Genomic DNA, 13,155 nt, shown 5'->3' on the forward strand with positions numbered 1-13,155 from the left:
TAGTTAATTAAAGTACAATCTCTTCACTTCTGCCAACAATACAATCAGAATTTCTTGCCTGTAGACCATATAACTGTTGAGAGAAAAGTCCCAAAGGAATACATTTCCACTTATACATCAGATTCCATGGGGGGAAAGTTCATGTTATGGAAAATAGCAATGCAGATGGTTTGCTAGGATTACAACCTTTCTGTAATGTAGTGGTGTACTTTATATTCTACTAACCAAGTAGATACAGTCTGCACATTACATTCAGAGGTGGTATTGGAACTGACATTTCAATATTTGAGTTGATTTATGTTTCTGGCTGTATCTAAAAATATCAGCTAATAATCACAAAATAGAAATTCATTATTTAAAGGAAAAATCTTGTTATAATTGCTGTATAAGGAATCCATCCTCATTCAGCAATTCCAGTATGATCAATTTTCACTGAAAAAACATGATAATGGAGAAAGGATTGTAGTTTATCAATCCCTGCCAAGGTTGTACCTATGTTACAGACATTCTATGGACAGTCAGAGTTCAAAATCTTTCTGGAGAAAACAAATGTTATAAATGTGTCCTTGGGTTTGTCTTGTTTGTGAAGTGTAAGAAGCTTCTAGCAGCTTTCTTCAATTCTCAGCCTGCTCTTTTAAAATTGTTTGATAGCATGCTGTCTTAAATATTGATCAACCAGGAGTTAAGTGTATGTTTTCCTGGATGTACAGAGTACACCACATATCTTTTAAGTTCACTTTGTGGTACATTGGTGCCTTTGTGAAGGTGATTCTGAGCTACCTTGAACTCAGTGGACAAGGATGCACTCACGTTGCTTTTGGTTAGGTCCAACAACACTTATGGAATCACTAACTACTTTGGCCTGAATGGTATTAAGCTTTTAAGTAATTGTTGCACTTATAATCATCCAGGCAAGAATAGAGTATTAATCTAATTAATGTACACTTGGAAAGGAAAGGACAAATTATTTAAAAAATTTTAAACATTGTCAGCAGGTCTTTGTTATGGGAGATCCTGTCTGAACAGTTTGATTATATTTTTGAAAGAAGTGACAAAATATATTGAATAGGGCAATGCATTTAAAAACATTCACAGAACTTTTGACTAGGTTAATGGGATCCAGGGCAATGCAAAATTGTCTTTGTGCTTGATAGAAGAGGATTATACTGGAGGTTGTTTTTGTGATTGGAAGCCTTTAACTGGTTCTGTAACATCGGTACCAGTGCTGGGATGCTTGTTTAGTATATACAGTACATTAACAATTAGGATGTCAATGTAAGAGGTAAGATTAGTAATTTTGTAGATAACATAAAAATCGATGGTGTTGATCGTGAGGAAGGTACAGGCAACCCCCAAGAAACAGCAGTTTTGTAACAGCATTTAGCCCTGATGGAATTCACAACAAAATGCAAATTAAGCAACAAATTTTGTCTATTCTTATTGCAGTTGTTTGTATCTCCAAAGACAATGGGTATTTTGAGCAGTAATCAAAAAAAGTCCCATTTGAAAATGTTGCAGCTACTGACCATTTAAAGTATCTGATTTGGAAATTGACTAGTCAATCTCTTAAGTGTCCCATACCCTGCATCAACCAGCCACTATAGCCTTTACTTTGGAAACGGTGAAGCGATTTTCTTGGAAACTACCAAGGCCATAGCTTCTATTAATGCTTCTTAGTTATCAGTCTGTGCTTGAATGTTGTCTCGGCTTTGCTGCACACAGCACTGGCTATTTTCTTTTCTTTTTTTTTGAAGAGTTGTGAACAAATTAAACATCGTACAATCATTAGTGAACATTCCCATTTCTGATGAGGACGAAGCAGTTGGTGATAGCTGCAGCTACTGCTTTAATGTTAGTGGAGCTTGTTTGTACCTCCCTGCTGGAACTCAGCTCTTTGATCCATGCTTTGTGATGAAGCTTGGAGTTCTAATGTTTTTCTGTCATTCATTCTTTGGGATTTTCTTTTGTTTTGTGGATGTCTGCAAAGAGTTAAGACTTTCCGATTATATACTGTATACATTCTCTGATGTTAAATGGAACTATTGAACCATTGAAGCCTGGAGCTGAGTAGTCCTCTTAAACTCCAAATTTGTGAGCAGATTAGTAGTGAGTAAAGAGCACGATAGAATGGTCAGTGATGCTTTTTATCACATTGCCAATGATTGAGAGTAAACTGAGTAGTAATTAGTCAGTTTGGGTCCTTCCTGCTTTTTTGTGTTCAGAACATCCTTGGAGAAAGTTACCATGCAATCAGGTACATTTCCCTGTTGTATTTGTACTGGAGCAGCTTGGCTGGCGTCGTAGATACTTCTGGAGTAAAAGGCTTCAGTCCTGCATTTGGTATGTTGTCTAATGCAGTAGCCTTTGCTGTATCCAATGGCGCCAACCCTTCAAAGTGGCTGTAACTAATATTGTTGGAAGAGATCTTGGAAGGATGCAGTAGTTTCTCCCAGTCATTACTCTGACTGAACATTAATGCATCAGATGCTGGGCATGTTCTGGAGGCCATCAATGACTAGTCTTGGCAGTACTGTAGAGCGGTGGTTTGATTTGATGGTTAAGAGATTACTTAGCCATATCTTTTGCATGCTATGTAGTTGCTTAGTACACTTTTAGCCCTATATTACAGCCTCACCAGGCTAAGAGCCATTAGTATGTTTTAGTCTTAAGATAACTGGCCAAGTGCAATAAGGTTTTGAAAGACTTTTTAAAACTTTCTAGTAATTTGTTGATATCTATCTATATATCTATAAGTAATCATAATTACAATCATTCGTTTAATTGAATTTAATAGTTTCCTGTCAGCATTTTCTTTATTTGACATTTTAATGCAAGTGAAGTAGTCTTAAGTAAAGATCCTAAAACTTTAGATAAGAAAGGTTAAAGAATTGTGTGATACTTATTTACTTAAGCCCATCACCCCTACTAACACATGAGCTGCTGATAGTAGCTCCAGAGTCCTCTATCCTGGGCCAGTCTTTCAAGTTGTAGTTCATTTTCTTGATGTATCCTTCCTTTCCCAGGGAAGAGGTCTTTGGAGCTTGAGGTGGAATTTCTGTAGCACTGGGTTTAGAAGGGGTCGAATCACTAACCCCATGCCCAAAGCTCCTGCTTTTATTCCAGTGGTTGGGACCATCCATGGCGGAGTTGTAAAGTTATGCAGGTGAATGTAATTAAATTTCACAATAATTAAGCAGCAGTCTTTCCACAGCTGAAAACTATCTTCTATGTGGCGATGAGAAGGGGGACATTTGGATGTATAATTTGGAGGAGTCCAGTACAGAATATGTAACTTCAGGCAAGAAGATCCCACCAATGCAGGTACCTCATACTGATGCAAAGTTAAATCAAAATAAGCTTCTTTATGATCATTTGCATAGTTACTAGTTGTAAATGCTGTCTTCAAATGACTTTTAAATGGCACTGTTCATGGGTGGAATACAAAATGTGTAAAATATCCTGTGATGTTAAAATGAAGTATTCTCCTGTAATCCACATATGTGTTAGAATTCAATTTCTTTTACAGGTATTTTAAATATCAACGTCCCTTCCAAATCAAATCATATTATATGATGTCATCCTGTCAGATGGGTGGCCTACAAATTTCCTCAGTTTCTTTACTGTATTCTCTATTTTCTATAGTTGCCAATTGTCACATTCTCACTACTCTCTTTTCTTTCTTTTTAAATCTTTTTATTGAGTAAGTATACAAAAAAGGTAAGCCATATAAACATTAATACAATGTTAAAGTATAATAAAATTCCAAAAGATAACAATACCAAAAAGAAAATACTACAAACAATGTAATTTAAGCATAAGAAACCAAAATAACATAATAGTATACTAGATTTTATATATATCAATGGAAAAAAAGAAAAAAAAAAAACCCCCAAAAAAACCCACCGTGCAACTAACTAAAAGCAAAGCAAAGCAATGGGCTAACTTGAAACCAAACAGAGTTAAACTTAAAATCACGTCCTCAATCCCGACCTCCATTAAAACAGTGAAAAAAAAACAAGAAGGGTAAATATTACATTAAATGAAAATATCGAATAAAATGTCCCCAAATCTGTTCAAATTTAAATGAAGAATCATAAAGGTTACTTCTAATTTTCTCCAGATTCAAACATAAAATCGTCTGAGAAAACCAAAAAAAGGTAGTTGGAGCATTAAGCTCTTTCCAATGTTGTAAAATACATCTTTTCGCCATTAAAGTAAGAAATGCAATCATTCTACGGGCTGAAGGGGAAAGATTACTAGAAATTTTAGGTAGTCCAAAGATAGCAGTAATAGGGTGAGGAGAAATCTATATCTATATTTAATACCTTAGAAATAATATTGAAAATATCTCTCCAAAAAGTTTCCAAAGTAGGGCAAGACCAAAACATATGAGTTAAAGAGGCTATCTGCCCCGAACATCTATCACAGAAAGGATTAATATGCGAGTAAAAACGCGCTAACTTATCTTTGGACATATGTGCTCTATGCACCACTTTAAATTGAATTAGGGAATGTTTAGCACAAATAGAGGAAGTATTAACTAATTGTAAAATCTGCCCCCAATCATCCACAGAAATGGTAAGCCCCAATTCCTGTTCCCAATCTACCCTAATCTTATCAAATGGAGCTTTCCTGAGTTTCATAATAATATTATAAATCATAGCCGATGCACCTTTCTGACATGGATTAAGGTTAATTATCGAATCTAAAATATATATAGGAGGAAGCATTGGAAAGGAAGGAAGTATAGTACTTAGAAAATTTCTAACTTGTAAATATCTAAAAAAATGTATTCTTGATAGGTTATATTTATTAGATAATTGTTCAAAAGACATAAGGGAACCATCTAAAAATAAATCCAAAAACCGTAAAATACCCTTAGTCTTCCAAGTTTGAAAAGCGCGATCCGTAAAAGAGGGAGGAAAAAATATGTTACCTAAAATAGGAATCGCTAACCCGAATTGATTAAGATCAAAAAATTTTCTGAATTGAAACCAAATACGCAAAGCATATTTAACGATCGGGTTAGAGACCTGCTTAAGGCGTTTCGAATCAAAAGGAAGAGATGAACCTAAAATAGAACCAAGTGTATAACCCTGAACAGATTGTAATTCCAATGCTACCCATTTAGGAATAGATAGTATATCCCGGTCAAGTAACCAAAATTTCATATGTCGAATATTAATAGCCCAATAATAAAATCTAAAGTTAGGTAATGCTAAACCTCCATCTCTCTTAGCTTTCTGTAAATGTATTTTACCCAGTCTCGGATTCTTATTCTGCCAAATAAATGAAGAAATTTTAGAGTCGACTTTATCAAAAAAAGATTTAGGAACGAAAATTGGTAATGCCTGAAACACATATAAAAATTTTGGCAAAAAAAACATCTTAACTGCATTAATACGACCAATCAAAGTTAAATATAAAGGAAACCATTTAGATGAAAGTTGAGTAATATGGTCTATTAATGGTAAAAAGTTAGTCTTAAATAAATCTTTATGTTTACAAGTAATTTTAATCCCAAGATATGAAAGGTAATTATTAATCAATTTAAATGGAAATTTATAATATAAGGGAAGATGTTTATTAATCGGAAAAAGTTCACTCTTACGAAGATTTAATTTATAACCTGAGAAAAGACCAAATTGTGCTAATAACTCTAAAACAGCAGGAATAGATCTCTCAGGATTAGAAATATATAAAAGTAAATCATCAGCATAGAGTGATAATTTATGGGACTTTAATCCCCGAGTTATCCCAGTAATATTTGAAGATTCTCGAATAGCAATTGCAAGAGGTTCTAATGCAATATCAAATAATAGGGAACTAAGAGGACAGCCTTGTCAAGTACCACGAAAGAGAGGAAAAAAAGGTGAGTTTAAAGAGTTAGTACGAACCGAGGCTACAGGGGAGTGATATAACAGTTTAATCCAGGATATAAATTTCAGGCTAAAATTAAACATTTCAAGCACCTTAAATAAATAAGGCCATTCTACTCTATCAAAAGCTTTCTCGGCATCTAAAGAAATAACACACTCAGGAACATTTTGTGAGGGAGTATAAACGATATTTAACAATGTACGAATATTATAAAAAGAGTAACGACCTTTAATAAAACCCGTTTGGTCTTCCGAAATAATAGAAGGAAGTACTTTTTCTAGTCTATTTGCTAATAACTTAGAAAAAACTTTAGAATCAACATTTAATAAAGATATTGGTCTATAAGATGCACATTGAGCAGGGTCTTTATCCTTCTTTAGTATTAAAGAAATTGATGCTCTATTAAAAGATTCCGGAAGTTTACCAAGTTTCAAAGAAGCCTCAAAAACCTTATAGAGCCAAGGAATCAATAAAGAAGCAAAACATTTATAAAATTCAACGGTAAACCCATCAGGGCCAGGAGCTTTCCCCAGATTCATAGAAAAAATAACATTCTTAATCTCATCCATTGTAATGGAAGTATCTAATAAAGAAGACATATCCTGTGAAATCTGAGGAAAGTCTAACTTATCTAAAAAATCATTCATATATTTAGAATCTCGAGACTCTGATTGATATAAAGAAGAATAAAAATCACAAAAGGTTTGATTAATCCCCACATGATCCAATATCAATCGATCATTTTGATTATAAATCTGATTGATTTGAGATTTAACATAATTAGATTTCAATTGATTAGCCAGCAGCTTGCCAATTTTATCACTGTGAACATAAAAATCACTTCTTGTTTTCTTTAATTGGTTTACAATCGAGGACGAGAGTAGTAAACTGTGTTCCATTTGAAGTTCAGTTCTTTGTTTGTATAGCTCCTCAGAAGGAGCCATAACATATTTCTTATCAATTTCTTTAATCTTGTCCACAATTGCCATCTCCTCCTGCTTGTGTTTCTTCCTCAAAGCAACGGAATACGAAATAATCTGACCCCGAATATAGGCTTTAAAAGTGTCCCAAAGAGTGTTAACCGAAATATCTTCTGTATGGTTAATTATAAAAAAAAGCTCAATCTATTCATTCATAAAATTAACAAAGTCCGAGTCCTGAAGCAACAGCGAATTAAAACGCCATTGTCTATTGTTTGGTATATTGGCCATAATTTTAATAGAAAGCTTAAGTGGAGCATGATCCGAAATGGTTATAGAATCATAATCACATTTAATCACTGAAGGAATGAGACGAGAATCAATAAAAAAATAATCAATTCTTGAATAGGAATGATGAACATGTGAAAAAAAGGAAAAATCTTTTTCCTGAGGATGCAGAAAACGCCAAATATCCGTCGACCCAGAATCAGAAAGGAAAAAATTAATCAAATTTGCAGATTTATTAGGTAAAGTCCGTAAAGGAGCCGAACGGTCCAAAGCTGGAGATAAACAGGTATTAAGATCTCCGCCCCAAATCAATGAAAACTCGTTCAAATTCGGAAACTGATCAAACAATGATTTATAAAATTCCGGACAATCCATATTAGGAGCATAAACATTAACCAAAACTACTTTTTTATTAAATAGTAAACCACTAACCAATAAAAATCTACCATTCGGATCAGAGATAATATCCTGTTGTATAAAAGTAACTGAGGAATCTATAAAAATAGAGACGCCTCGAATCTTAGCATTGGAGTTCGAATGAAATTGTTGTCCCTTCCAGAATTTGAAAAAACGTAGTCTGTCCCCCCTCCGTACATGGGTCTCTTGTAAAAATAAAATTTGTGCTTTAAGTCTCCGGAACACTTTAAAAACTTTTTTTCTTTTAATAGGATGATTAAGACCATTAGTATTCCAGGAGCTCACTACTCTCAATGATGTGGGGAAACTTTTTGATCTACTACATCAATCTTCTGTCTGTAAATATGATCATTTGCCCTTGTGTATTACTGACCTCTGGCAGGAGCATAACAGTTCTGAATATGACTTTATGTTACAGTGATTCAAGATGCTATCAGTGTGGAATTTTAGTCATGTTTCACTTTTTTAAGTCTTATTTCTGTACACCTGCTCAACCAGGAGAATGAGTGACAAGTCTGGTTGTCAAAGCAGATAAAACAGCTTAGGCCAGGGACACACACATTGTTTGTGGACTGGCCCAGATTTGTGATCTTAAATCAATTTCTGAGGGCCATACATGAAAATCATACTGTATTGTACTCATACATATGCAGCAGCAGATACTTTGAGTGACTTGAAGACTCAAATGCCATGATTCGTACTGTACCTAAACCTTCTCCTCTTCATTCTATCGTCAGTTTTCTGCTGTTGTTCACTGCCTCATTACTATTGTACTTGCTGCCTTCTTGATACTCAACCTCTTCCCTTTCACTCCCTTATACCCACCTACTCACCAGTGCTGGGTTGGCCACGGGAACCCTTCAGCTAACAGGGGAGCATGGTTTCAACGGTAACAGTGGGTTCAACTTCAAGTGTTTCATTTGGTGAAGTCACACTGGACGTTTTAAGAGGTTGAGTTACCTGGTGATTTCCAGGAACTGTCTGCCGATAGGGTAGCAAGTGGCTAGGTGAGTCAGAGCATTTGTGCAGACTCAAATTTAGATGCAAGAGCTGCTTTAGACTGCTTTAACACCTCCGCAATGTCCCCGCTAATGCAGCTGAAATTTGCAAATCCCTGAATGGAGAAGTGCAGAATTTCCTACATTATGCAGTGCGACCTGCACTGGATTGGCTTTAATTTCATCTTTTTATTTAAAATGATGCATGTAACTCTTCCATGCAGAGAACATTCCCACGGGAAAATGTTGCATTCTTAATGTGTTAGCTTTTGAAGAAATGGTACTTTATTTTTAATAGCAAAACTTCCAAGGGATTATTATGCGTTTTGTATCCTCCCATCACTGTTTGTTCTAGTACTCAGTTACCAGCGATTAATCAGAATCAATGACACAGTATCTGTGACTGTTCCAAAAAGAATGTCGGCAAAGAGTGGGTAACTGTTGGCAAGTTAGCTTAACATGCGCAGTCAGGAAAAAGCTTGAAGTTATCATTAAGGATGAATTAGCAAGACTCTGGCTAGAAGTGGTTCCATCAGGCAGACACATGAACAGGTCCTGTTTGACAAACTTACTAGCGTTCCTTGAGGATATAATGAGCCCATTGGATGGAGAGGAACAGGTGGATGTTGTGTACTTAAATTTCCGGAAGGCATTCAATAAGGAACCACATAAAACATTTATCCATATTTAAGGATGTATGGAGTTGGGAATAATGTATTAGCATGGATACCACCCCACCAGCCTCCGTGGCCAGCACATAATTCTCTGAAACTTCAGCCACCTCTAACGGGATCCCGCCAGCAAGCACATCTTTCCCTCCCCTTCCCCTCCCTCCACTTTCTGCTTTCCAAAGGGATCACTCCCTATGTGACTCCCTTGTCCATTCATCCCTCCCCACGATCTCCCTCCTGGCACTTATCCTTGCAAGCGGAGCAAGTGCTACACCTCCTCCCTCACTACTATTCAGGGCCTTAAACAGTCCTTCCAGGTGAGAAGAAACTTCACCTGTGAGTCTATTGGGGTCATGTACTGTGTCCGGTGCTCCCGTTGTGGCCTCCTCTATATCGTTCAGGCCTGACGTACACGTGGGAGACCGCTTAACCAAGCACCTACACTCCATCTACCAGAACAAACGGTATCTCCCAGTGGTCACCCACTTTAATTCCACTTCCCATTCCCATTCCGATATGTCCGTCCATGGCTCTTCCACTGTCGTGATGAGGCCACAGTTAGGCTGAAGGACCAACACCTTATATTCCTTTTGGGTAGCCTCCAACCTGATGGCATGAACATCAATTTCTCAAACTTGCGGTATTACCCCCCCCCCCCCCCGCCGTCATATATGGGAGGCAGGGTTTGAGAGCTGGCACAACAATGTGGGCCAAAGGGCCTGTACTGTGCTGTACTATTCTATGTTCACCATTTCCCATCCCCTTTTCCCTCCCTCACCTTATCTCCTTGCTCGCCCATCACCTCCCTCTGATGATCCTCCTCCCTTTTTCTTTCTTCCATGGCCTTCTGTCTCTTTCACCAATCAACTTCCCAGCTCTTTACTTCATCCCTCCCCCCTCCAGGTTTCACCTGTCACCTGATGTTTCTCTCTCCCCTTCCCTCACCTTTTAAATCTACTCCTCAGCTTTTTTTCTCCAGTCCTGCTGAAGAGTCTCGGCCCGAAACATCAACTGTATTTTTTTCCGTAGATGCTGCCTGGCCTGCTGAGTTCCACCAGCATTTCGTGTGTGTGGCATGGATAGAGGATTGGTTAGCCAAAAGAAGGCAGAAATGGTTGACAGTCAATGCTGAACAGAGACCGGCAGGAATTGATGCTGGGCCCACAACTATTCACAACATACCTTCATAGTTTGAAAGAAGGGAGTGAGTGTAGCCTGTTTAAGTTTGCTGATGACACAGAATTGAGTGGAAAAGCAAATTGTGCAGACGATGCAGAGAGATATAGACGGGTTAAGTAAATGAGCAAGGGTCTGGCAGATGGAGTACAGCATTGGTAAATGGTCAGTCACTTTGGAAAGAACAATAGAAGATCAGATTATTTAAATTGTGGAAGATTGCAGCATGCTGTTCTGCAGAGGGACTTGAGAGTGTTTCTGCATGAATTGCAAAATCTTGGTTTGCATATGCAACAGGTTATCAAGAAGAGGGATTTGAATTGCCAGAGGGATTGAATTTAAGAGCAGAAGGGTCGAGCTGCAGCTATACAGGGTATTAGTGAGGGCACACCTGGGGAAATGCATTCAATTCTGGTCTTTTTACTTGAGGACAGATATACTGGCCTAGGAGGCGCTGCAGAGGAGGGTCACCAGGTTGATTCCACAGATGAGGGGGTTATCCTAGAAGGAGAGATCAAGTTGCCTAGAACTATACTCACTGGAATTATATAGACATATAAAATTATGGAAGGGATAGGTAGGATAGAGACCAGGAAAGTTGTTTCCACTGATAGGTGAGTCAAGAATTAGGGGACATAGCCTGAAGATTCAGGGGAATAGATTTAGGATGGAGATGAGAAACTGCTTTCCCAGAGAACGGTGAATCTGGAATTTTCTGCCCAGGGAAGCGGTAGCAGCTACCTCATTAAATATAGTTAAGACAGAGTTACTGTATATAGATCTTTTACTTAGCAGGAGAATTAAGGGTTATGGGGAAAAGATTAGATTAGCTTTATTTGTCACATGTACATTGAAACAGACTGTGATATGGTACATAGGCAGAGCTGAATCCATGGCCAAATCAGCCACAGTTTTACTGAATGGTGGGAGAGGCTCAACAGGCCAAATGGCTGACTCCTTTTTCTGATACTTATGCTATACTAAATATGTGAGAAGTAAAAAAAATATGAATTATTAGAATCAATATTTCCAGTTCCTTAACTTTAACAACAGATAACTTAAAGGAATCATGTTAGGAGACTGATTTTCTCACAGCCTTCCAGTCAACATTTTTCAGTGGAATCCTATGTCTTATGGTCTTCTGGGTGGAAAGAATTTGTGAAATACAATTAACATCTGTGAATAACATTGAATGATTTATAGAACTGCATGAAGTGGTTACACAGTTGCATCTAGTAATTTATCATTTGTACTTGCAAAATATGGATAGCTGTTGCCTTCATTTGCTCATCTGGCTAACATTTTTGGATATTTTGCAGATTCTAAAGTGGCCAGCCATAGAGGCAAAAGGGAAACTGATTGAAGGAACTTTGGTAAATGTTGTAAATACAGACTCAGAACTTAAATATGTTGTGGCAGCAACAGACAAAAACATTATTGTTATTTGGAAAAGAATATAGTTATTGGCAAATGAACTGGGTATCCGATCTTCAAGATTTTAAGCCACTGAACTTTTATCAGAACTGAACAATGCTTCTTAGCGTTCTAGTGCATTCTAAATGGTCCTGCAGTTTATCTCAGAAGGCAAATCTTTGTGTGAGAAATATGGGACAAAGTATATGAGTTATTGAGTCACTGTAATAAATTCTACCAGGCCATCTGTCATGCTGCTAATGATAGGTGCTTTGGAAGAAATGCATTTTATAGTATATAATGTGCAATATATTATTTTGCTGCTGAAGAACAGTCATGTGTAACTTGTAATTCTTCTTTAGGGTGACGAGGTTTAATTTCTGTTCCTTCCAGCAATGATTTGTGGTCCAATTGTTTTTAAGCAGATTAGAAATCTGACATACAGTACATTTTTATATATACTCTCTCTCTCTCTCTCTCTCTCTCTCACCTCATCACCCCATGAAATGCAAAATTTAAACAGTCAACATCTATTAGCTGTTGATGAAAACATTTATCAGCGCTTAGAAATGATTATGCTTGTTTCTTTTTATGTTTTTGGAGTCCCTCACAGTTCTGGTTTCATATACTGTATGTCATCATTAAATCTTTTGTTTACACTTCAAAAATGACAAAGCCAACCATGAGCTAAACGGTGATTGTCCAAATTATCGTAAAATGCAAAGGCAATGTTGTGACCTCCAACCTAAAGAGTTGTCAAAGTTCAGCTTTATCTGAAGAGTAATTAAAACTTTCATCCTTGGAGATGCATATTAAAGTGAACCAAGATCTGAACAGCAAATCATGTAATTGTGGTATAATACAGTCATTACTAACATGGCCATAGCTTTATTCCCTGGACTGAAACAACTATTAATGGAATGATAACCTATTATGATCTAATTTATAGGTGAATTGTAATTTTGTGTGCCCATAACATCTTCTTAATATTTCATTACAAATTATGTCTTGTATAGTCTGGAATGATTGAAAGTGTTGTGTAAAAATAAACAACTTCTGGTCTGTTATGGTGTTTTTATATTTGTGTGTTTTTACTTGTATTTCGATGGGCATACTTAAAATGGATTGGAATTGCTAGCATGTCTTGCATATTAATTAATCAGTGATGTCAACCTGATTTTGTAAAAAGTTGCTCAGGAATATTCTGTTCTGGGAAAAAACAGAACAAGCCCAATATAATTACCTGTAGAAGAGACCTTTCGTCACATTGCTAATGATTTGAGGATAGTTGGTCTTTTACAGGTGCTGCTTACTCACCAATAATTTGCTTACCAATGCCCACTCCTCTCCAGACCTCATCACAGCCTTGGTCCACAGTGAGCTTCCTTCCGT

The 13,155-nt window shown here is 36.8% G+C and overlaps 1 protein-coding gene across 4 annotated transcripts in view; it reads left to right on the plus strand.

The window, feature by feature from the left end:
• The window catches only part of lrwd1 (leucine-rich repeats and WD repeat domain containing 1), a 78,222-nt gene extending 65,385 nt beyond the window's left edge, over positions 1-12,837 (plus strand). For all 4 annotated transcript variants that reach the window (XM_063031380.1, XM_063031381.1, XM_063031382.1 and 1 more), the window contains 2 exons: positions 3,212-3,321; positions 11,670-12,837. In XM_063031380.1, coding sequence (XP_062887450.1) covers positions 3,212-3,321; positions 11,670-11,810 — 251 coding nt within the window. In that variant the 3' untranslated portion in view covers positions 11,811-12,837. The remainder of the gene's footprint in view (positions 1-3,211; positions 3,322-11,669) is intronic.
• Positions 12,838-13,155: the final 318 nt, after the last annotated feature.

Source organism: Mobula hypostoma, chromosome 23 (genome assembly GCF_963921235.1).
Source record: "Mobula hypostoma chromosome 23, sMobHyp1.1, whole genome shotgun sequence".
NCBI lineage: Eukaryota > Metazoa > Chordata > Chondrichthyes > Myliobatiformes > Myliobatidae > Mobula > Mobula hypostoma.